Source organism: Panthera uncia, assembly GCF_023721935.1.
Source record: "Panthera uncia isolate 11264 chromosome B2 unlocalized genomic scaffold, Puncia_PCG_1.0 HiC_scaffold_24, whole genome shotgun sequence".
NCBI classification, from domain to species: domain Eukaryota; kingdom Metazoa; phylum Chordata; class Mammalia; order Carnivora; family Felidae; genus Panthera; species Panthera uncia.
In genome coordinates this window covers 9,987,877-10,013,231 of record NW_026057580.1, presented here as the reverse complement: position 1 = coordinate 10,013,231, position 25,355 = coordinate 9,987,877, and the positions used below count along the sequence as shown (strand labels likewise).

At 37.0% G+C, this 25,355-nt stretch overlaps 1 protein-coding gene across 3 annotated transcripts in view; it reads right to left on the bottom strand.

The window, feature by feature from the left end:
* The window catches only part of TSBP1 (testis expressed basic protein 1), a 217,663-nt gene that overhangs the window by 19,043 nt on the left and 173,265 nt on the right, over positions 1-25,355 (bottom strand). For all 3 annotated transcript variants that reach the window (XM_049653493.1, XM_049653494.1, XM_049653495.1), the window contains 6 exons: positions 23,699-23,782; positions 21,558-21,578; positions 20,978-20,998; positions 20,303-20,320; positions 19,029-19,046; positions 1,109-1,129 (listed from right to left, as the gene is read on the bottom strand). In XM_049653493.1, the coding sequence (XP_049509450.1) occupies positions 1,109-1,129; positions 19,029-19,046; positions 20,303-20,320; positions 20,978-20,998; positions 21,558-21,578; positions 23,699-23,782 (183 nt within the window). The remainder of the gene's footprint in view (positions 1-1,108; positions 1,130-19,028; positions 19,047-20,302; positions 20,321-20,977; positions 20,999-21,557; positions 21,579-23,698; positions 23,783-25,355) is intronic.

Sequence of the window (25,355 nt, the reverse complement as noted above, 5' to 3'; positions counted from 1 at the left end):
ATCCACGGGATACAGGTGTGCTGTTTCGAAGGGACACATGCACTCCTATGTTTATAGCAGCACTATCAACAATAGCCAAAGTACGGAAAGAGCCCAAATGTCCATCGATGGATGAATGGGTAAAGAAGATGTGGTATATATATACAATGGAGTATTACTTGGCAATCAAAAAGAATGAATTCTTGCCATTTGCAACAACGTGGATGGAACTGGAGGGTATTTGCTAAGTGAAATTAGTCAGAGAAAGACAAAAATCATATGACTTCACTCATATGAGGACTTTAAGAGACAAAACAGATGAACATAAGAGAAGGGAAACAAAAATAATATAAAAACAGGGAGGGGGACAAAACAGAAGAGACTCATAAATATGGAGAAGAAACTGAGGGTTGCTGGAGGGGTTGTGGGAGGGGGGATGGGTTAAATGGGTAAGGGGCATTAAGAATCTACTCCTGAAATCATTGCTTCACTATATACTAACTAATTTGGATGTAAATTTTAAAAAATAAAAAATAAAGTTAAAATATATAAAAAAAAGAAAAAAATTAAGTAAAAATTTTAATTTTAATGTTTTATTCTTGCACATGGTGATTAATGTTGATAATCTTCTTTTGTTAAGAACATCAGTAGTCTTGATCCCATGGGGGGTTTTAGTCCTGTCACAGATAGAACTTAAGAGGGCTGGGCAGGAGGCTATCGCTATTCCCCAACAATCACCTTTTTTCACCTCACCACCTTATTGGAAATTGATACTCTGGAATATTGTAACTGTTGTCTTACTTTAACCAATTTCCCTAAATGCATCAATTAATTTCTTTCAATTATCTTATTTTCAAGTTAACCTTTTACTTCTAATATTTTTTAAACATGTAAATACACTGTGTTAAATATTAGGAAATGCTTCTGGTATTTCTTGTTTTTCCAGTTAGTGATTTTAACATTTCACTTTCTAAAAATTTCTCAATGAACTATGGGACTTCTGGATAAAAAGAAAGGAAAGGAGACCGAGATATGTAAGCCTGAGTTGAAATAGGCATTTTGTGAAAAGTTCCCTGGATTCTATAGGCGATTGACATATACTACAATTGAGAGATGCAAAGGAAATTACTTGTGGGTACTGGAGTCGATCCTAAAAAACAAAACCAAGAATAATATAGTCAAAATAAAAATATACCTTTTTTTGGTATAATACACTGTTTTCTACTATATTTTTCAGAAAGAATTTTTTTTTAAGCAGGACACTTACAGAGCACCAGATCAACCCTATTTGTATTTTTAAAATAATCTGGCTATTTTGATGGGCTTAGGGGAAAGACAGTATATAGCACTTATTCTACATTTTCTTCATATATTTTTTACCATTTAGCTATTTCATTAAAAATTTTTTTTAATGTTTATTTTTGAGAGAGAGAGAGAATGAGCAGGGGAGGGGCAGAGAGAGAGGGAGACAGAATCTGAAGCAGGCTCCAGGCTGTGCGCTGTCAGTACAGAGCCTGATGTAGGGCTCAAACCCACAAACTGAGATCATGACCTGAGCCGAAGTCAGACGCTCAACTGACTGAGCCACCCAGGCACCTCTTAACTATTTCACTTTTAATTGAACTATTTATGAAGTAGAATTTTTCAACATTTGAATTTTCTTACCATCACTTAATTCTCTCAGTTTTCTTCATGTAATCTGTTCCTGTCCCCTTTCTTAGCCTGGGGATTCATTTGACTTTTGTTTACTTGTTTGTTTCTTTGTTTATTTATTTATTTATTTATCATACATGGGTCACAGAGTGGAAAATTAAGATGTTGCTTACAAATAGGCTTAACACATTTTCCCTGGTGATGTTATTACACACCACAGTGAATACATGTATTTTCTATTAATAAGGAGTACGTACATGCTTTCTGGAATTTATCAGCAATCTACGTATTTCAAAACAATTAGAAGAGTGTTCCAAGGGCTAGAAATGGCATTCTTTAGATAGTATGGAATACCAAAATATATCATAAGGAGACAACAGCAAGGGAGTCAACGAGTAACACTAATTCTCTCAAAAGAAAAACAGAACTATTTGAGGTCACTTTGTCTGGCATATATTGAATATAATTGATACTGGTTATCTTCTATTCCTTCTTTCCTCCATTCTTTCAATGTTAATTCAAGAAATATTTGTTAACCATCCCTTGTGTTCCAGGTACTGTGCCCAGCACAAGGGACCCAGCTGTGAGTGAGAATTACAAATTTTCTGTCTTTCAGGAGCTTTTAAACAGAGGTGTCAGGCTTAAGCTTCAGGACATTTGCAGAGATTTTTCACTTCTATTTAGGGTAAAATTAAAATTCAAAGTGAAAATAGTTTCATTGAATCCATAAATGTATATTTTTGTACCTTTAATTTAGTATTCAGTTGAATGGAAAAACAAATAGGAAAACTAGCAGTATTTCAAAGGGATGAAAATGATAATATCCTGGTCTTTTATTTTAGAAATGGCTATACACAGTCAGCTGTGTTTCCATTCTGAACTAAGACCCTAGGTTATTTCATGAAGCAAAGATGAGTTTGCTCAGCACTCCTCAATAGTGAATTGAAATTCAGGCTCTCCTAAATTGAAGCATCAGTTACAGTTTTCTTCTTCCATTTGCTTTCTCGTTTCCTTCATCTTTTTCTTTATTCTTTTCATAAACTACATTTAAATGGAACATCTGCTCTTTTTATTATTATCAGTCTATTATAGGTAGCCATAGGAGAGTTACATTTTTAATTCTATATTCATTCTATTAATCAGGTCCCCCCTCCCCTTCCCCCTCGCCCCCGGCACCGAGAGAATGGTTTCTTATGAAAGTCGTCCTAAGGTAGATTTTACATCCTTCTGCTGACCTCTTTACGATCTTTGGCTTATGCTTCCTAGGATATCCCACTTTAATTCCACCCCTTTCCCATCACAAGCAATGAAACATGGTTCCATGTCAAAATCCACTTTATTTTCCATGAGAGAGGTCATCTGATCATGTAAGTGGCTGTCCTCTGAGTCTAATGACACATTTCAGAGTCATTTTTTTAAAATGCAATTCTGATCATTTATTCTTTGAAAACTTCTTCCAAGACCCAAACTCCTAGTATGACTTATGAAATCCTTCATAATTACTCCCTATACACTACTCCAGACTTCTTTCTTTCTGACACCCACACCTCTCTCCCTTTACCAGTCTCTGAACCCAACACAGAATCAAGGGAGAGGATATTGAGAACAAAATTGAGTACATTCAGTTTATAAAATTTTAGTGAGTGTTTCTCTCACTGAGATAGACTTAGAGCAAGACATTGCCTGACTTTCATGAAGTATATAATGTCTTTTCTCAGTAACATCCTAGATGCTTCTCTCCAAATGATCTTTCCTGCCTCCTGTATCATTTTAAGTTGTTTTATTACCCCCGGGACACAGGGATTCTCAGATTTCTAACAAAACTATCCATACTTAGGATCAGATATTTGAAGTCTGCTTTCAGAGTAAGTTTATGTGATGACTAACATTATCTGCATTTCACTCATGTAGCAAATTGCCTAAAGTTCCCTAACTCTTAATTGGATTTGAACCCTAGAAGCTTGGCTCCAAAACGCTTGCCTCTAACACTGCTGTTTTATCCCCATCTTCTCCCCAACTCCATGTTGACTCCTTTGACACTTTAATCCCTGACTTCCAAATCTCTTTCTTTGAATTTTACTTCTCTGACACTTTTTCTGTACATGATTTTTAATTTCTCTCTCTTCTTCTTTCTGTTCTGTTCTGCTGTCTGGCATTCTTTCAATCCAGAGAGGATTGTTAACCTCTCTTAAGTAAAAAACAAAGAGGTAATAAATCTGTTCTGGGAATCCAGGTTTGACTACACACATCATTCTACCTCTTTCTGAGATTTATAGGCAAATGAAAAGAACCTAATTTTCTTCTTTCTCTAAAACAAATGCTTAAGTGTCTACCATATTGTATGTGGTAGTATAATATATACTGGGGATGGAGAAATGAACAGAAGAACACTGTTTCTGTACTTGCAGATATAACAGTTAAGTAAAGGAATAAGCAACATTAAAAAACAGTTTCACCAAAGTGAAATTCAAACTAAAGGAACATTCAATCTATAAGGTATCAAAACCCTTAAGGAATTATTAAGATCCTTTATGGAAGACAGCTAGTGTGCTGGGATATCCGTCTTTAGTGGCCAGTCTTTGGCATGAGAGCATTAAGAGGTATATTAAAATCCTAAATGTGGAGATAAAACTTTAGATATAATAAAATAAAATTGTGGAAAACACCTCTAATGGTGTTGTGTGGAGTAAAGTCTTTCTTTGAATCCCCAAAACACATAATGTGAAAAAACAAGTATATTTAACTCCAACAGAATTGTTTCTGTTTAACCAAGAACACCATTAAGTTCACAGACATGTAACAAATTAAGAGAAGATATTTTCAAAGTATAAAAAATAGTAAAAGATTATATCCACAATATGCAAGAGGTGCCTGCCATGTAAAAAGAAAGAACTGGAAACATGAATGGAAAAATGGGCAGAGGATATGAATAGGCAACTTAGAAGAGGAAAGCCTGAATGGCTAGATATACGAACTCACCAGTAGACACCAGAAAGCAAATTAAAATAACAACAAGGAGCTTTCTTGTACCAACCAGATGGCCAACTAGGGAGATAGATAAAACGAAGTGCTGTACAAGATGTGAGATGAAGGGAACATTCCTCCAACAACTAGTGAGAGTATGGATTGTTACATTAGTTCTGGAAAGCAATCTAGTGATGAAATTAAGTATCTGTACATCTTATCAGTGGAACTACTCCCAAGTATAACTTCTAGAGAAATAACTCACAAGATATAAAGAGGACACGCTCCAGATCACTGATGTGAGCTGAGAGTTGTAGAGGCCATGCCATCTGTGGAAAAAGGAGTGAATAAATACACTGTGGTTGATGTATATGGGGCAGTAAATAGTATGCAGTACTTAGAAACAACTAGTGAGTCCAAGGATAGATTTTTGAAAATATAGTTCAAAGCAACTAACAAAGTAATTATAAAGTGATATAAATAGATCTCAAAAATAAAGTGATAAGTGAAAAAAGTAGGGAATTAGACTAGTTCTCAATCAACATACTTTTTTTAAAATGATCAAAACCACCTTTGATCCCCAAACAAAACTACCTATTTTGAAGTGATAGTTGTAGGGCAGAGTTAAGATTGTGAAGAAATAGGGGGACCCTGGGCTTTCCTAGTCCCTCAAACACAGATGTATTGAGGTCAGATCACTTGAAACACACAGGAAATTGATCTGGAAAAAGAATCTCTATAGTTGGAGGGGAAGAGTGTCAGGTGCAAGGTACAAGAAAGTCCAATGGGGGAGAGACAAACAGTAGTGCCATGGAGAGGAGGAACGCTTTCCATGGAAAGACAAAAGGGAGAGAAAGAGAGAGGCTTTGATGTAGTGCAACATCGAATTAGCACAAGAGGAAAACCTCTCTGGATCACAGACTGGGAGTCAGAAGTATTGAATGTCCCAGTTCTTTTTTGCAAACAGATTTTGGAGCTCAAACTATGAGGTTTTGGAAATGCATGACTTTCTCTAGAGTGGAGCTGTGGGGAGTGCTCCTGCGGAGGAGGGAGCTGGCCCCTGAGTGCATAGCACAGTGTAGCTATCTCAGGGGTGCATTGGGAGAGAACTTTCCCCTTTCTGCAGTACTTTTGGAAGAGGATATATTGCCTTCCCAAGGACAAAAGGCCCCGCAGGTGCCAGCCAAAGGCCTTTCATCAGCAGGGGACAGAGGCACACTCAGAAGGAATATAACCTTTGCTGCTTTTAGTGGTATTACATCATCAATTCCATGTACTACGCTGGCTTGAGACTGTTTTTCAGGGACAAAGGACCTGAGACAATTAATGGAGAGGCTCTACTCCAAAGAAAGTGGGGGGTGGATCCATTAGGTTCTGGGCACTTTAAGGCTTCAAGTTTTGAGTGCCAGCTACATGCCACAGAAAAACACCAGAGAATTGAGTCACAGGGTGAGATGACTATTCTGTGAAGGCTGCCTGAACAGTGGAGGGTGTGAGATCCCCTGTCCAGAGATGGAGGTTGAGGTAGCACCATTTTCTCCCAACACCAACATGGAGGGATGTCAAAAAGCAACACAGCAGCCCCCAGTGGGGGCAAGATGCGCTTACACAAAATCCCAAATCTCTATGCCTGCAACTAATTATTTGCTGGGGCAAGACTGACTCTGAGCCAATGCAGCAGAACTCTCCTCCAGAACAGCCAGGACACCGCATGCACCAAGGGTACTGAAAATCCAGTGCTTCAAAATGACACCTGCAGTTTTTGTGGAAATAGGACCAGGCTTTCATTCTTTTCTTCTTTCTTTTTTTTTCTTTCTTCTTTTTTTTTCCTTTGCAATTAGGCTTATAGTTTCTTGTTTGTTTTTTTCATTTCATTCCTCCCCCCCACCAACACTGCCCCCGTTCAGGCTTCTTTGTCTTTACTTTTTCTTTTCTTTTCTTTTCTTTTCTTTCTTTTCTTTCTTTCTTTTATTTCCTTTCTTTCTTTCTTTTTTTCTTTCGGAATCAGCATATAGTTTTTCAATTCTCTGGGTTTTTTGTTTCTCTCTCTCTCCCTCTCTCTCCACATAGACAAACAAACTTTAAAAAATTAAAAAAAGGAAGATCCAACATTTGTAAATATTTATGTCCCCAAATTGAAAACACCCGAATATATAAATCAATTAATAACAAATACAAAGAAACTCACTGATAATAATACCATAATAGTACCCCACTTACAGAAAAGGACAGATCACCTAAGCAAAAAATCAATAAGGAAACGATGGCTTTGAATGACACACTGGACCAGATGGACTTAACAGATATATTCAGAACATTTCATTAAAAAGCAGCAGAATTACACATTCTTCTCAGTTGTATATGGAATATTCTTCAGGATAAATCACATACTGGATCACAAATCAGCCCTCCATGGGTACAAAAAGATCGAGATCACACCATGCATATTTTCAGATCACAACATGCTATGAACTTAAAATCAACCACAAGAAAAAAAATTGAAAACCATCAAATACATGGAGGTTAAAGAACATCCTACTAAAGAATGAATGGGACAACTTGGAAATTAAAGAAGAAATTAAAAAAAAATACATGGGAGCCAATGAAAATGAAAAAAACGACAGTCCAAACCCTTTGGGATGCAGCAAAGACAGTTCTAGGAGGAAATTATGTTGCAATTCAGTCCTATCTCAAGAAGCAAGAAAGGTCACCAAAACACAATCTAATCTTACACCTGAAGGAGCTAGAAAAGGAGTAGCAAAAAAACCTAAAGCTAGCAGAAGAAAGGAAGTAATAAAGATTAGAGAAGAAATAAATAATATAGGAACAAACCTAAAAAACTCTGGTAGAACAGAAAATGAAACTAAGAGCTGATCTTTTGAAAGAATAAACAAAATTGATAACCCCCAAGCCAGATTTATCAAAAATAAAAGATAAAGAATGCAAATAGATAAAATTACTAATGAAAGAGGAGAGATCACCAACAACACCATACAAATACAAGGAATTATAAGAGCATACTATGAAAAATTATATGCCAAAAAACTGGGCTATCTGGAAAAATGGTCAAATTCCTAGAAACTCACAAACTACCAAATTGAAACAGGAAGAAATAGAAAATTTGGACAGATCCATAACAAGCAAAGTAATTGAATCGGTTATCAAAAATCTCCCAACAAACAAGAGTCCTGGGCCAGATGGCTTTCACCAGATATTTAAAGAAGAGTTAATACCTATTCTCAAACTTTTCCAAAAAATAGAAATGGAAGGAAAGAAGGGGTGCCTGGGTGGCTCAGTTGGTTAAGTGTCTGACTTTAACTTTAGCCCAGGTCATGATCTCACAGTTCGTGAAATCATGCTCTATGGTGGCAGCGTGGAGCCTGCTTTGGATTCTGTCTCCTTCTCTCTCTGCCCCTCCTCTGCTTGCTCTTTATCTTTTTCTCAAAATAAATAAAACTAAACTAAAAAAAAAAAAAGAAATGGAAGGAAAGCTTCCAAACTCATTCTATGAAGCCAGCATTACCTTGATTCCAAAACCAGACAAAGACCCCACTAAAAAGAATTAAAGGCCAATATCCCTGATGAAGCTGGTTGGAAAAATTCTCAAGATTCTAGCAAATTGAATTCAACAGTACATTAAAATAATTATTCACTATAATCAAATGGAATTTATTCCTGGGATGCCGGGCTAGTTCAATATCTGCAAATCAATCAACGTGATACACCATATTAATTTAAAAAAAAGGATAAGAACCATATGATATTCTCAATAGACGCAGAAAAAGCATTTGACAAAATACAGCATCGTTTCTTGATAAAAACGCTCAAGAAAGTAGGGATAGAAGAAACAAACCTCAAGATCATAAAGGCCATATGTGAAAGATGCACAACTAGTATACTTAATAAGGAAAAACTGAAAATTTCCCCCCTAACTTCAGGGATATGACAGGGATGTCCACTCACACCACTGTTGTTCAACGTAGCATTGAAAGTTCTAGCCTCAGCAATCAGACAACAAAAAGAAATAAAAGACATTCCAATGATCAAGGAAGAAGTCAAACTTTCACTCTTCACAGATGACATGATTGCCTACATGGAAAATCCAAAGACTTCACCAAAAAACTGCTAGAGCTGATATGTGAATTCAGCTAAGTCGCAGGATAGAAAATCTATGTACAGAAATCAGTGGCGTTTCTATTACCAGTAATGAAGTAGCAGAAAGGGAAATCAAGGAATTGATCCCATTTACAATTTCACTGAAAACCATAAAATACATAGGAATAAACTTAGAGGTAAAAGACCTATATGCTGAAAACTATAGAAAGCTCATGAAAGAAAGTGAAGAAGATACAAAGAAATGGATAAAAATTCCATACACATGGATTAGAAGAACAAATATTGTTAAAATATCTATACCACCCAAAGCAACCTACACATTTAATGCAATCCTTATCAAAATAACACCAGCATTCTTCACAGAGCTAGAACAAACAACTCTAAAATTTGTATGGAACCAGGAAAGACCCCAAATACTCAAAGTAATGTTCAAAAACAAAACCCAAGCTGGAGGCATCACAATTCTGGACTTGCCCCTGTATCACACAACAGATGCACGTAGGGGAAGGGAAGGAAAAATAAGATTAAAAAAAAAAAGAGGGGGAGGCAAACCATACAGACTCTTAAATACAGAGAATAAACTGAGGGTTGCTGAAGGTAGGGGGATGGGCTAAATGAGTGATGGGCATTAAGGAGGGCACTTGTTGGGATGAGCGCTGGGTGTTACATGTAAGTGATAAATCACTGAGTGCTACTCCTGAAACCAATACTACACTGTATGTTAACTAACTTGAATTTAAATAAATAAATTTAAAATACTAGCAAACAATATGTTTAAAAAAAATCATTCAACATAATCAACTGGGATTTCTTCCAGGGTTGCAGGTATGGTTCAATATTTGCAAATCAATCAACATGATAACCACATTAATGAAAGAAAGGGAGAGAATCATGTGATCCTTTCAAGAGATGCAGAAAAAGCATTTGACAAAGTACAACACCCACTCATGATAAAACCCTCAACAAAATAGGTTTAGAGGAAACATACCTCAACACAATAAAGGCCATCTATGAAAAACCTACAGTTAACATCACTCTCAATGGGAAAAAACTGAGAACCTTTCCTCTTAGGTCAGGAACAAGACAGGGATGTCTGCTCTCAGCACTTTTATTTAACATAGTACTGGAAATCCTAGCCTCAGCAATCAGACAACAAAAAGAAATAAAAGACATCCAAATCAGCAAGAAAGAAGTCAAATTGTTGCTATTTGCAGAGATGACACGATATTCCATAAAGAAAACCCAAAAGACTCCACCAAAAAAAACTGCTAGAAATTATTTAACAAACAGTAAAGTTCCAGGATACAAAATCAACATACAGAAATCTGCTGCATTTCTGTACACCAATAATGAAACAGTAAGAGGAGAAATTAAGGAATGAATCCCATTTATAGTTCTACCCAAAGTAATAAGAGGCCTAAGAATAAACCTAACCAAAGAATTGAAAGACTTGTACTCTGAAAACTACAAAACATTAATGAAAAATTGAAGATGACACAAAGAAATGGAAAGACATTCCACACTCATGGATTGAAAAGACAAATATTGTTAAAGTGTCTATACTACCCAAAGCAACCTGCATTTTTTTTTATGTTTAAAATTATTTTTGGGGCGCCTGGGTGGCTCAGTCGGTTAGGTGGCTGACTTCGGCTCAGGTCATGATCTCATGGTCCGTGAGTTCAAGCCCCGTGTCGGGCTCTGTGCTGACTGCTCAGAGCCTGGAGCCTGTTTCAGATTCTGTGTCTCCCTCTCTCTCTGACCCTCCCCCGTTCATGCTCTCTCTCTGTCTCAAAAATAAATAAATGTTAAAAAAAAATTTAAAAAAAAATATTTTTTAATTTTAAGTTTATTATTTAATTTTATTTTTTAAAATACATGATTTATTGTCAAATTGGCTAACATACAGTGTGTAAAGTGTGCTTCTGGTTTTTGGGGTAGATTCCTGTCCAACAAGTGCCCTCCTCAATGCCCATCACCCATTTTCCCTTCTCTCCCACCTCCCCCATCCACCCTCAGTTTGTTCTCTGTATTTAAGAGTTTCTTATTATTTGCCTCCCTCTCTCTCTGTAACTATTTTTTTCCCTTCCCTTGCCCCATGGTCTTCTGTTAAGTTTCTCAAGATCCATATATGAGTGCAAACATAAGATATCTGTCTTTTTCTGACTGACTTATTTCACTCAGCACAATACCTTCCAGTTAAATCCATGTTGCTGCAAATGGCATGATTTCATTCTTTCTCATTGCCAAGTAGTATTTCACTGTATATGTAAACCACATCTTCTTTATCCATTAATCAGTTGATGGACATTTAAGCTCTTTCAATAATTTGGCTATTGTTGAAAGTGTGGCTATAAACATTGGGTACATGTGCCCCTATGAATCAGCACTCCTGTGTCCTCTGGATAAATTCCTAGTGGTGCTATTGCTGGGTTGTAGGGTAGTTCTATTTTAATTTTTTGAGGAACCTCCACACTGTTTTCCAGAGTGGAAAACATTCCCACCAACAGTGCAAGAGGGTTCCCATTTCTCCACATCCTCGTCAGCATCTGTAGTTTCCTGAGTTCATTTTAGCCATTCTGACCAGTGTGAGTTGGTATCTCAGTGTGGCTTTGATTTGTATTTCCCTAAGGATGAGTGACGTTGAGCATCGTTTCATGTGTCTGTTGGTCATCTGGATGTCTTCTTTGGAAAAGTGTCGATTCATGTCTTCTGCCCATTTCTTCACTGGATTATTTGTTTTTCAGGTGTGGAGTTTGGTAAGTTTTTTTAAATATATTTTGGATACTAACCCTTTATCTGATATGTCATTTGCAAGTATCTTTTCCCATTCTGTCGGTTGCCTTTTAGTTTTGTTGGTTGTTTCTTTTGCAATGCAGAAGATTTTATCTTGGTGAGGTCCCAATAGTTCATTTTTGCTTTTAATTCCCTCGCCTTTGGGGATGTGTTGAGTAAGAAATTGCTGTGGCTGAGGTCTAAAAGGTTGTTGCCTACTTTCTCCTCTAGGGTTTTGATGGTTTCCTGTCTCCCATTTAGGTCTTTCATCCATTTTGAGTTTATTTTTGTGAATGCTGTAAGAAAGTGGTTTAGTTTCATTCTTCTGCATGTTGCTGTACAGTTCTCCTAGCACCATTTGCTAAAGAGACTGTCTTTTTTTACATTGGATACTCTTTCCTGCTTTGTCAAAGATTAGTTGGCCATACATTTGTGGGTCCAATTCTCGGTTCTCTATTCTAGTCCATTGGTCTATGTGTCTGTTTTTTGTGCCAATACCATGCTGTCTTGATGATTACAGTTTTGGGGTAGAGGCAAAAGTCTGGGATTGTGATGTCTCCCACTTTGGTTTTCTTCTTCAATGTTATTTTGGCTATTTGGGCTCTTTTGTGGTTCCATACAAATTTTAGGACTGTTTGTTCTAGCTTTGAGAAGAATGCTGGTGCAATTTTGATAGGGATTGCATTGAATGTGTAGGTTGCTTTGGGTAGTATTGACATTTTAACAATATTTATTCTTCCAATCCATGAGCACGGAATGTTTATCCATTTTTTTGTGTCTTCTTTAATTTCCTTCATAAGTTTTCTATGGTTGTCAGCATACAGATCTTTGCCTCTTTGGTTAGGTTTAGTCCTAGGTATTTTATGATTCTTGGTGCAATTGTGAATGGGATCAGTTTCTTTATTTCTCTTACTGTTGTGTCAGTATTGGTGTATAGAAATGCAACCAACTTCTGTACATTGATTTTGTACCCTGCAACTTAGCTGAATTGATGTATCAGTTCTAGCAGCCTTTTGGTGAGTCTTTCAGGTTTTCCATGTAGAGTATCATGGCGTCTGTGAAAAGTGAAAGTTTGATGACTTCTTTGCCAATTTTTTTTTTATTAATTTTTTTAGTGTTTATTTATTTTTGAGACAGAGACAGACAGAGCATGAACGGGGGGGGGGGGGGGGGTCGTCAGAGAGACAGGGAGACACAGAATCCGAAGCAGGCTCCAGGCTCTGAGCTGTCAGCACAGAGCCTGACGCGGGGCTTGAACTCACAAACTGTGAGATCATGACCTGAGCCGAAGTCGGAGGCTCAACCGACTGAGCCACCCAGGCGCCCCACTTCTTTGCCAATTTTGATGCTTTTGATTTAATTTTGTTGTCTGATTGCTGATGCTAGGACATCCAACACTATGTTAAACAACAGTGATGAGAGTGGGCATCCCTGTCACGTTCCTGATCTCACGGAGAAAGCTCTCAGTTTTTCTCCATTGAGGATGATATTAACTGTGGGCTTTTCATATATGGTGTTTATGATTTTTAAGTATGTTCCTTCGATCCTGACTTTCTTGAGGGTTTTTATTAAGAAAGGATGCTATATTTTGTCAAATGCTTTTTCTGCATCGATTGACAGGATCATATGGTTCTTATCCTTTCTTTTATTAATGTGATGTATCACATTGATTGCTTTGTGAATATTGAACCAGCTCTGCAGCCCGGGAATGAATCCCACTTGATCATGGTGAATAACTCTTTTTATATGCTGTTGAATTCAATTTGCTAGTATCTTGTTGAGAATTTTTGCATCCATGCTCATCAGGGATATTGGCCTGTAGTTCTCCTTTTTTGTGGGGTCTTGGTCTGGCTTGGGAATCAAAGTAATGCTGGCTACATAGAATGAGTCTGGAAGTTTTCCTTCCATTTATAGTTTTTGGAACAGCTTGAGAAGGATAAATACTAACTCTGCTTTAAATGTCTGGTAGAATGCCCCTGGGAAGCCATGTGGCCCAGGTTTTTTGTTTGTTGGGAGATTTTCGATAATAGTCCAAAGTGTTGGACTATTCATGTTCATTTGTTTCCATATGTTTTTGAATTTCTTCTTTAATTGCCTGGTTGATCCATTCATTCTTTAGTAGGATGTTCTTTAACCTCCATACATTTGGAGGTTTTCCAGACCTTTTCTTGTGGTTGATTTCAGGTTTCATAGCATTGTGATCTGAAAGTATGTATGGTATGATCTCAATTCTTTTATATTTATTGAAGGCTGTTTTGTGACCCAGTATGCAATCTATATGGAGAATGATCCATGTGCTCTCGAGAAGAATGTGCATTCTGCTGCTTTAGAATGAAAATTTCTGAATATATCTGTCAAGTCCATCTGGTCCAGTGTATCATTCAGGGCCATTCTTTCTTTATCAATTTTCTGTCTAGATGATCTGTCCATTGTTGTAAGTGGAGTATTAACCACATTCTTACTAATAAGATTGCTTATGTGTGTGATTAATTGTTTTATATATTTAGGTGTCCCTGAATTGGATGCATAGACATTTGTAATTGTTAGCTTTTCTTGATGGGTAGACCCTATAATTATTATATAATGCCCTTATTCATCTCTTGTTATAGCCTTTAGTTTAAAATCTAGTTTGTCTGATATAAATATGGCTACTCCAGCTTTCTTTTGACTTCCAGGAGTATAATAGATGGTTCTCACCCCCTCACTTTGAATCTGAAGGTGTCCTTAAGTCTGAAATGTGTCTCTTGTAGACAGCAAATAGATGGATCTTTTTTTTTTTTTAAATCTATTTGGGTACCCTATGTCTTTTGATTGGAGCAGTTAGTCCAATTACATTCAGTGTTATTATTGAAAGATATGGGTTTAGAGTCATTGTGTTATCTGTAGATTTCATGTTTGTAGTGATGTCTCTGGTCTCTTGTGGTCTTTGCAACATTCCACTCACAGAGTCCCCCTTAGGATCTCTTGTAGGACTGGTTTAGTGGTGATGAGGTCCTTCAGTTTTTGTTTGTCTGGGAAAACCTTCTATTATCTCTCCTTTTATTCTGAATGACAGGCTTGCTGAATAAAGGATTCTTGGTTGCATATTTTTCCTATTCAGCACATTGAAATTTCCTGCCACTCCTTTCTGGCCTGCCAAGTTTCAGTAGTTAGGTCTCCTACTACCCTTATGTGCCTACCCTTGTAGGTTAAGGTCCGTTTGTCCCTAGCTGCTTTCAGAATTCTCTCTTTATCTTTGTATTTTTCAGTTTCACTGTGATATGTCATGCAGAAGATCAATTCAAGTTATGTCTGTAGGGTGTTCTCTGTGCCTCTTGGATTTCAATGTCTGTTTCCTTCCCGTTTGGGGCAGTTCTCAGCTATGATTTGTTCAAGCACAACTTTGGCCTCTTTGTCTTCTTCTGTAACTCCTATGATATGGGTATTATTATGTCATTGAATCACTTAGTTCTCTAATTCTCCCCTCATGGTCCAGAATTTTTTTTATCTTTTTCCTCAACTTCATCTTTTTCCATAATTTTATCTTCCATTTCACTTACTCCCCTTTGCCTCTTCAATCCTCACTTTCACCATCTCTAGTTTATTTTGCACCTCACTTACAAGCATTTTTAATTTTAATTTTAATTTTTATTTTTTCAACGTTTATTTATTTTTGGGACAGAGAGAGACAGAGCATGAACGGGGGAGGGGCAGAGAGAGAGGGAGACACAGAATCGGAAACAGGCTCCAGGCTGTGAGCCATCAGCCCAGAGCCTGACGCAGGGATCGAACTCACGGACCATGAGATCGTGACCTGGCTGAAGTCGGACGCTTAACCGACTGCGCCACCCAGGCGCCCCTACAAGCATTTTTTAATTCATCATGACTATTTTTTAGTTCCTTGACCTCTGCAGCAATAGATTCTCTGCTGTCTTCTATGCTTTTTCCAAGCTCATCAATTAATTTTATGACTATTATTTTAAATTCTTGTTCAGTTATACTGTTTATATCTGTTTTGATCAATTCTTTAGTTGTCATTTCTTCCTGGAATTTCTTTTGAGGAGAATTCTTCTGTTTCATTATTTTGGCTAGTTTTCTGTCCCTCATGCATTTTAAAAGCTTGTGATGTATCCTGCACCTGCAAGCACTACTATATTAAAGAGGGATCATACACTGTACAGGGCCTGGCCCTCCAGGAGGTGTTTTTTGGAGTGTGTTACTTGTTCTCTGTTGGTGTGACTCTGGTTGCTTTATCTCTGTACCGGTAGTGATGTTTTGAACCCTCCACCTGGTGTGCTTTGATTTGATGATTGAAGTAGCCCTGGAAAAGAAAATAAACATACAAAAACAAAACAAAACAAAGCAAAACAGAAAAAACCAAAAACACCAACTACAGAAAAACAACGGGGTGAGGGCATTGTTGATGGAAGAGGCCTTATCCCATACAAAGAGAGAAATGACAGGGGCTCAGAAAAAGACAAGATCATTGACCAGGCAGAGAAACTATATGGTTTAATCCAGAAAGAGAGAGAGAGAGAGAAAGAGAAATAAAGAAGGAGTTATAGAACAGAACAGGTATAAAGATAATAGATTAAATATGTCTGCTTAAACAAATCAATAACCAGAATAACCAGACTAGGAGAGGGAAGAAATAAGAAGGATAAAAGGGAGAAAAAAATATACATGTATAATAAGAATTGTCTGAGAATTAAATCAGAAAATGCAAAACCGCTGGGTGCCTTGCAACTCGTGGCAGTGCTGGTCTGGAGGAGGGGCTGTCTGGTTTATCAGTGTCCATTCCATTCCACTAGACATGAAGTTACCAGGCAAGGAGGGGTGTGGTTTGGGGTAAGCGGGTCCCACCTCTATTGTGGGCTCACTGTCCCTTCCCTGAAGCCCCGCCTTACTGGTGATGGGGAGAAAAATGGCAACACCCCACTCTCCTCCATGAACCAGTTGTCCCAAACTATTCTGTACAGGCCATCCTCACAGTGCCCTGGGCACGAATGAGGCGGTTTGTCTCATTCCGACCACTCCAGTGCCTCCCTGGTGCTCAGCTGGGATGTAAATCCCGGATGTCTTAAAGGGTCTCACACTGTGCACCCTGGTTCCGGAGAAGTGCTGCTCCATGCCGCTGATATATGGCTTCTGGCTGGCGGGCACAGGCAGTCTTGCCCTTTGAACCGTTATATACCCTCTTCCCACAGTACTCCAGAGAAGGGATTGCTTTTTCCCACTGTGGACTGTGCCTCTGAACTAGTTAGCCCAGACTGGCTCCCCTCCTCCTCAAAGGTGGGAACAGGGCAGCCAGCCCCAGTCCAGAGCAAGCCCCTCAGTTAGATAATGGATCTTTGTCCATTCCGGTCAGTGGTTTTTCTTTTGTCCAGATACAGTCCTATACTCCCCCCAGCTTCTCTTTCTCTTCCCTTTGTCTCTCCACAGAAGGGGATCCCTCCCGTCTGTGCTCCTGCAGCCCATTTTATCTCTACCCAGTTTGCAGTCATGTACCTATGGCCTGCCAGATTGTCCCCTTGGGCTCCTGGAGACATCTTTGTCACTCTGCAGCCTGGACTCTTGAAATTCAAAGTTCTTTGGCCTCAACACTGCTGTGTTTGAGGGACCAGGGAACTTTGGGTCCCCCTACTTCTCTGTCATGTTGTATCTCCTCGTAATCTGCATGTTTAATTCAGTCCCTATCAAAATACCAACAGCATTTTCTATACAAATTTTAGAAAAATTTCTATGCACATTTTAGAAAAATTTGTATAGAACTTCAAAAGACCCCAAATAGCCCAAGCAACCTTGAAAAAGAAAAGCAACTCTGGACACATCACAATTCCAGACTTCAAGTTCTATTCCAAAGCTATAGTGATCAAAATAGTACAATGCTGGCAGAAAAATAGGCATACAGGTCGATGGAACAGAATAGAAAACCCAGAAATGAATCCACAACTATATAGTCAATTAATGTTCAACAAAGCAGTAAAAAATATACAATGGGAAAAAGAGAGTCTCTTCAACAAATGGTGTTATGAAAACTGGACAGCAGTATGCAGGTTCCTCAAAAAGTTAAAAATGAAACTACCTTATGATCCAGCAATTGCACTACTAGGTATTTACCCAAAGAATAGAAAAATACTAATTCAACGGGATACATGTACCCTGTTTATAGCAGCATTGTCTACAATAGGCAAATTATGGAAACAGTTCAAACTGATGAATGGATAAAGAAGATGTAGTATACATACACAATGGAATAATACTCAGCCTTTGAAAAGAATGGAATCCTGCCATTTCAAATGACATGGATGGAGCTAGAGAGTATTATGCTAAATAAAATGTCAGAGAAAGATAAATACCATATGCTTTCTCTCATATGTGGCATTTAAGAAACAAAACAAACAAGTAAAGGAAAAAAGAGAGAGAGGCAAACCAAGAAACAGATTCTTAAGTATAAAGAACAAAGTGATGGTTACCAGAAGGCAGGAGGGTGGGGTGATGGGTGAAATAGGTGATGAGGATTAAGCAATGTCCTTGATGTGATGAGCACCAAGTATCACATGCAAGTGTTGAATCAGAATATTGTACACCTGAAATTAATATTACACCATATGTTACCTAACTGCAATTTAAATACAAACCCACCCTGCGAGGGTCCAGAAGACCTATCTTTCACCAATACTTCAAGAAATAAGTTTGCAAGGGGTGCCCCAGCTAAAAAAAAGAAAATGTGGTACACACACACGTGCACACACACACAGAGGAATATTATTCAGCCACAAAAAAGAAGGAAATCTTGCATTTGCAACAACATGAATGGACTTTCAGGGCTTTATGCTCAATGAAATAACTCAGAGAATGACAAATAATGCATGATCTCACTTATATGAGGAATCTAGACAAACAAAAACCTGAACTCTTGGATACAGAAAATATCCTGTAGTTGCCAGCGATAGTATAGAGAGTGGGTAATATGGGTGAAGGTGGTTAAAAACACAAACATCTAGCTATTATTAAATAAAGAAGTCAGGGGGGAGTGCCTGGGTGGCTTCAGTCAGTTAAGCAACAGACCCTTGATTTCAACTCAGGTCATGATCTCACAGTTCGTGAGAAGGAGCCCCAGGTCAAGTTCTGCACTGACGATATGGAGCCTGCTTGGGATTCTTTCTCTTTCTCTCTTCTGTCCCTACCCTTCCTCCTCTCTCTCTCTTTCAAAATAAATGAACCTAAAAAAAAAAAAAAAAAGGAGTCATGGGTATGTAATGTACAGAATGATGACTACAGTTAATAATACTTAGGTATATTTGAAAATGCTAAGAAAGTAGGTCTTACAAGTTTTCATGACAAGAAAAAAGATTTGTAACTATGTATAGTGATCAACGTTAACTAGACCTATTGTGATCATTTTGAAATATGTAGAAATATCCAATCATTATATGGTATACGTATAACTAATATCATGTTAAATATTAATTATTTCTAAATAAAAAACTATTGGCATAAATTCTAGACTATTATTTAAACTGAAAATATAATAATAGAGGAAAAGGAAAAAAAAACCTTACCAATTGGTTCAGCAAATCCTGATTCAGAGAAAAAACTACTGTCAGTTCTAATTATAATGTCATATATTATCATATTAACAAACAATTCTCCTGTGGCTAAGTGTCTGGACTCTTTTTTAGATTTTAGCCATATTCATTGCAAATATATTTTCAGAAATTATTTTCCTTTGTTTTATATTATTAATAATGCCCAAATTGGAATTTTGGGCTAAAATATATGCATAATTAATTATTTTAAAGACTTGTTCCTTAAAAAATTTTTTTTAATGTTTTTTTTGATAGAGACAGAGTGCGAGAGGGGGAGGGGTAGAGAGAAAGAGAGAGAGAGGGAGACAAAGAACCCGAAGCAGGCTCCAGGCTTTGAGCTGTCAGCACAGAGCCCAATGTAGGACTCAAACCCACAAATGGTGAGATAATGACATGAGCTGAAGTCGGATGCTTAACGACTGGGTCACTCAGGTGCCCCAAGTTGTTACTTGTAAATCTAGAGGTAACTAAATCTAGAAACATACATACAAAAACATACATTTTTTTGTCCGATAACCTCTCTGATCTGTTTATGCTCATGAAATACAAATTAAGAAACATATCAGAGTAGTTACAATTGGAATTCATTTAGTGACCTTTGAGGCTTGGACATTCTCCAGATATTTAGTTTGACTTTTCTGTTGGGTGAATTAACTGTACATGTTCTACTGTTTCTCAATAGGAATGTTGCTAACCTATAAAAATGACACAAACATTTTTGGTAGGTCAAACTTGCACTAGCATCTACAGTATTATTTCTACATAGTTGGTGTTGTTGGTGTCCCTGCTGTGTTCTAAGGGAAGATCTGGATGGTTAGGGTTAGGGTCTCCTTACTCTGGTAGAAGAACAAAGCAAATGGTCTTTCTGGAGCCTATTAAGCTCTTACATTATTGCCTATTACAACAGGTTTATATCATTTTTGAGCAAGTCAAGAAGTTATACCTCTTAGTCTCTATTCTTATTATATTTTTTGTTAACTTTCCCCATCTGTTTGCTTATGTTTATGAATATCACATTGGATTTGGTATCAAAGACCAGTTTGATAATGGCATTTCTTTTAATATGTATGATCTACTAATTTTTATTCTTAATTTTTTACAATATCATTTATTATTTATCACTATCACACAGAGAGGAAGAGTAGAGAAATATTAGAATTGAGTTTTAGACCATTGACATGGTAATAGCAATAGGGAGTAAAACTAGTTTACATTCTATGAATTTTAGGATTTCAAAAGGAACTTACTAATGGATGATGCAGGTTCTTTAAAACAGAAGGGAAAAAAAAACAGAGAAAAATAAAGACATAAATAAGGGGTAGTATATGAAAATATATCCAATAAAGGAATTTCTCTACGTTTTGAGTCAGAACAAAATTGTTACTTATGCAATTTTCAGAGGGTGCCTCCAAAAAGAAATGCAAAGGGATTTCAAAACAGTTGAAACTACTTGTGTTTAATGAAAGATTATTTTAATACATGATTAATCCTGGACATTTGAATGTTCTGTTTGAAGGACCTCTGTTGAGACAGACTCTTCTTTGTGTATTTCATCTTTCTTATCCAGGGCAAAGAAATATTCAAATCTTTTAGGAAAGTGGGATGATGTTACAGTAGTATCTATCACTCTATCTTTTTCTTTCAAAACTGGACTCTTGTTTTCTTTACCGATTCCTTATACATTTTGTTTTGAAAAGGATTTTTATTTGCTTTGTGATCTTTAGTCATATAATAAATGCTTTTAAGCTTTCCTGCAAATTATCAGTAATCTCTAAAAAAGGCTCACTAATGTGAGAGGAATACGGGAAGTAAAACAATAACATTAAGATTTGCAAAGTGGATTATGGCTATGCCAGACTTATTTATCAAAAGATCTTTAGGCACATATTTTTCCAGATAGTATCCACATAAAAGTAACTTACTGGAAATGTTCTCAATGGTTCCTGAAAAACAAAAACAAATAAGGGAGATTGGTTTGACCTACTATCATAGGCCTCCCCAAAATACTCCTTTGTGTTGTTTTAACATCTAGCTTCTAAGCCATCTACGATGATCTTTCATTTTGGAATTTCTTGCAGAAACATAGGTCTGTGGACTATTCTTGTATTCACCTCCTCCTCAATGTCTTTACTGACGTTTACTGTACTGTATGTAAAGTTTATTTATCTCTTTAATTCCTTCTTCCTTCCCTCTCCTTTAATTCAAAGACTAATTTCCTTCCCTGTGTCCATTGCATTTCACCTAAAATGTTGGTATTTTTTTCTGTCCTAGTATGGACATTTAATTTTTTTAAATATACAAACCAGTTCTCTTGATATAAAAAGAACAGTGTATTTCTCAGTTTATTCTTTCTACAAACCAGTTGGCTTCAACTACAAGTTAATCACTGATGACTCTAAATTAACTTTTGATCTTCTGAAAGTGAAAAATCTATGAATAAAATGTTATGCACGTTGCAGGAGTCTAGTACATACGGGTGTTACAAATAAGACAAAAACTTACTGGGAAGTGGTACAGCTCTACCTGAAATACAAAACAAGTAAACATTAGCCCTTTTCATTAGCTTATTATTGGACTTAAACACTTGGGTATCTTTTGAAATGATGTGCCAGAAATACCAAAACTACTGTCATCTTGTCCTTGTAAATCCAGAGAAGGAAGCTGTCTATGAGGGGTGTAAAATACACAGTCCTGGGATAGGAAAGAATATTAGAGGAATGAAGTCTGTGTGCTCAAAATATATTTAACTCTCCCCCCCCACCCCCTCCACACACACATCACAGTGACTGATTAAGTTTTTCTTCCCAGCCTCTGAGAACTTTCAGAGACTGGAAAACCACTGCTTATCTAACCTTGGTTGTTTGCTATTTTAGTGCATTTATTTTTTCATTTCCTTTTTTATTTTCCTTTTTTTCCAGGTGTCCTCTATTATTTTGAATTTAAAAAGTGGACTAATACCAAAATGCTTTTAGTCTGTGTTTCATTTCTCCCTTTAAGAACTAGTAGACTTTTTTTCCTTGTCAGGAAAAATTCAATGGGGGATGCTTGGAAGTTGGAATGGAAGTCAATGAAAATTAGATCTGTTTCTGCATAACATAATCATGGAATATAATGCCAAAGTAATCAGTTTTGACTCTTCTTTCAGCTTGAAGCACTCAATAATTAAAAAAAAAAAGCCAAACAAATGACGACTTGTTGGCTGATTCAGAAAATCTTAATTTATAGAAAAACAATTGCCATTTATTATTAAAATATAATATTTTATTACCTTAGCAGGCTAGCTATAGTTTGCTACTTGGGACTTTTCCTAAATTATGCTTAAAACATCTCATGCAGTTGCAAATAGCTTGCTACAATTTTTTTCTTTTGTACTATTTTCTTGGTTCATGTTCAGTGAGTAGCTAGAGGTTAATCATTTTGAAGTCTTGTTAGTTACCTTGAAGAAAAACATAGTGTCTTTCCTACTCCTACAACATTTTTAGCCTTGCTCACTTATTTTTTTTTATTTTTTTAATGTTTATTTATTTTTGACAGAGAGAGAGACAGAGCATGAGTGGGGGAGGGGTAGAGAGAGAGAGAGACACAGTATCTGAAACAGGCTCTGAGCTGTCAGCACAGAGCCTGACGCAGGGCTTGAACTCACGGACAGCAAGATCATGACCTGAGCTGAAGTTGGATGCTCAACCGACTGAGTCACCCAGAGGCCCCTCACTTATTTTTTTAATGTTTATTTATTTATTTATTTATTTATTTATTTTTGAGAGAGCATGAGTGGGGAAAGGGTAGAGAGAGGAGTCAGAGGATCCCAAGTGGGTTCTGTGCTGACAGCAGTAAGCCTGATGTGGGGCTCAAACCAGGGAACCTTGAGATCATGACCTGAGCTGAAGTCAGATGTTCAACCAACTGAGCTACCCAGGTGCCCCTAGTCTCACTCATTTAATAAGCACTAAATCATAAATTAATGAAGTTATAAATTGCATTTATTTAATGCTTAATGTTTATTCTTGAAATTTTTCTCTTGACTGATTTCAGGGCTCATGTTCATTAACTACATGAATCTCCATATGTTCCTTGTTGACATACAATGACAACATTTGAGATTCCAAATGGACTGAATCTGGCTTCTCACAGATAACATGCTTTTTTCTTCTGAATATGATTATTTCATGGTCTCACTTTTGTGGGGGAAAAAAAGTGAATTTTCTTTCTGGGGACCATTTAATTTATATTCTTCACCTTTTGCTGTGGCTAAAAACCACTTAGGAGCCTAGCAAAAATTCTTATTTAGATTCCCTGCTCATTCCACTTTTATTCACTTTGAATTCAGGATTAAATTATGTTTGATGTTGATAAGAAATTTAGTTGATTAGAATTTCTCATAATTCGTATCATCCAATAATCAGTATGCTTAATTCAGAAAATGAACAGACTCATGGATGGGTGTTTCAGGATCTTCTCAGATACAAAGAAAACATAACAAAAAATGTTACTTGTCTAGGACATGAATGCCTTCTTAGAGGCATGGTAGGTTTCCTGGATTAAAATCAAAGTTACTATTTTTTCACTTCCCAGAAGATGTCTTAGAATACAGAAAACGAGAGTAGAGTGAAAGCTCTTTTTACTACTTGACCCATTTTGCTGACCTTTGTGTTCTTTGTTGGAGGACATCTGCTGAAACCTCTGTAGAGGTGGGCAAATTCCTTTGGGTGCCCTTATGTCCCCATCTACTGCAGGAGGAAGGTAGAAAAGCTATTAGAAAAGTAGTAAGTTGTTTAAACATTTCAATTTTAAAAACAAAAACAAACTTCTTATGTCTCAAATTGGACTCTCTCTATAGATTCCAGTCTATAACAATGAGGCAAGGTTTTATTTTTATTTTGCATGGATGTGTGTTTCTGTTAGTTAACCTGGTATTTAAACTCTCTTGTAAAGCCTCACAATCTAAAAAGTTCTGATTAATAGATGTGTAACCTAAAATGGAAAGTAATATTATGATTTGCAAAGTGATATTATACAGGTCTTCATATACTTGTTTTTGAAATATTCAGATTGAGATAAATGAAAATGACTTACTGTAGGCTTCTCAGAGATTCTTAAAATACAAAAACAAATAGAAGAGTGTGGTGGATTGACTAATGGTCTCCCTATTGTGTTTTTCAAGGTGAGCTTTAATATCTAATTCCTTAGTGCCCCACAGCTTGGAGTCCTGCTGTCATGGCCAAGTAGGGACAGAAATATTGCTTTACGCTTAGGTGTATGCATTATGTTTATGTTAGTTGTTAAAATTTCTTGCTAATTACAAAAACAAAAGATCTTAGTATGAAGGAAAGGCAGAAGGAGAAATAAAACATGGATATATATAAAGCTGGACATCTTAGGAGCTAGCATTAACAAAAGCAAATCATATAACTAAGAATTAATTCCAACTTTTCTCAGCTCTTCCTAAGTTAAGGCAGAAACACATGCCTGGGAGGAGACTTCAGGTTTTGATTACACTGGCCTTTAGCAAAAGTACAGCATAAAATCATAATAGTTAATTTTATAAATCACTTGCTAGGTGTTGTTCTACTCTTCACAACAATCCTATTATTCTTCCCATTTTACTGATAAGAAAACTGGGTCCAGTAAGGTAAAGTAAGTTGCCTGAAGTCACATGGTTTTTAATTTGAGCTAAAGCATCCAAGCCTCTGTGAGCCTGCCTTCCAGCATGCGGAACTGCTTCCCTGCATCCCAGTTAGCTGTGTCGGTGCTATAATATTGCAGCTTTGTCTTTCTTTTTTGAAACACTTTATTTTGTAGATGTTTAAAAGTCACACTTTTGGGGCATCTGGGTGGCTCTGTTCGTTGAGTGTCTGACTCTTGATTTCAGCTCAGGTCGTGATCCTGGGGCCAGGGGATCCAGCCCCATGCCAGACTCCATACTGAGTGTGGAGCCTGCTTAAGACTCTCTCTCTGTCTGGGGCCCCTGGGTGGCTCAGTGGGTTGAGCGTCCAACTTCGATTCGAGTCATGATCTCATGGTTCATGGTTTTGAGCCCCACATTGGGTTCTGTGCTGACAGCTCAGAGCCTGGAGCCTGCTTCAAATTTTGTGTCTCCCTCTCTTTCCCCTTCCTCTACTGTTCACGCTTTGTCTCTCTCTCTCAAAAATAAATAAACATTAAAAAAATAAAAAAAGATTCTCTCTCTGTCCATCTGCCCTCCTCTCCCCCACTTACACACACACACTCTCTCTAAAATAAAAAAAAAATAATAAAATAAAAAAGAAAAGTCACGCTTTCTCCCTCATTTTTATTTTTAAA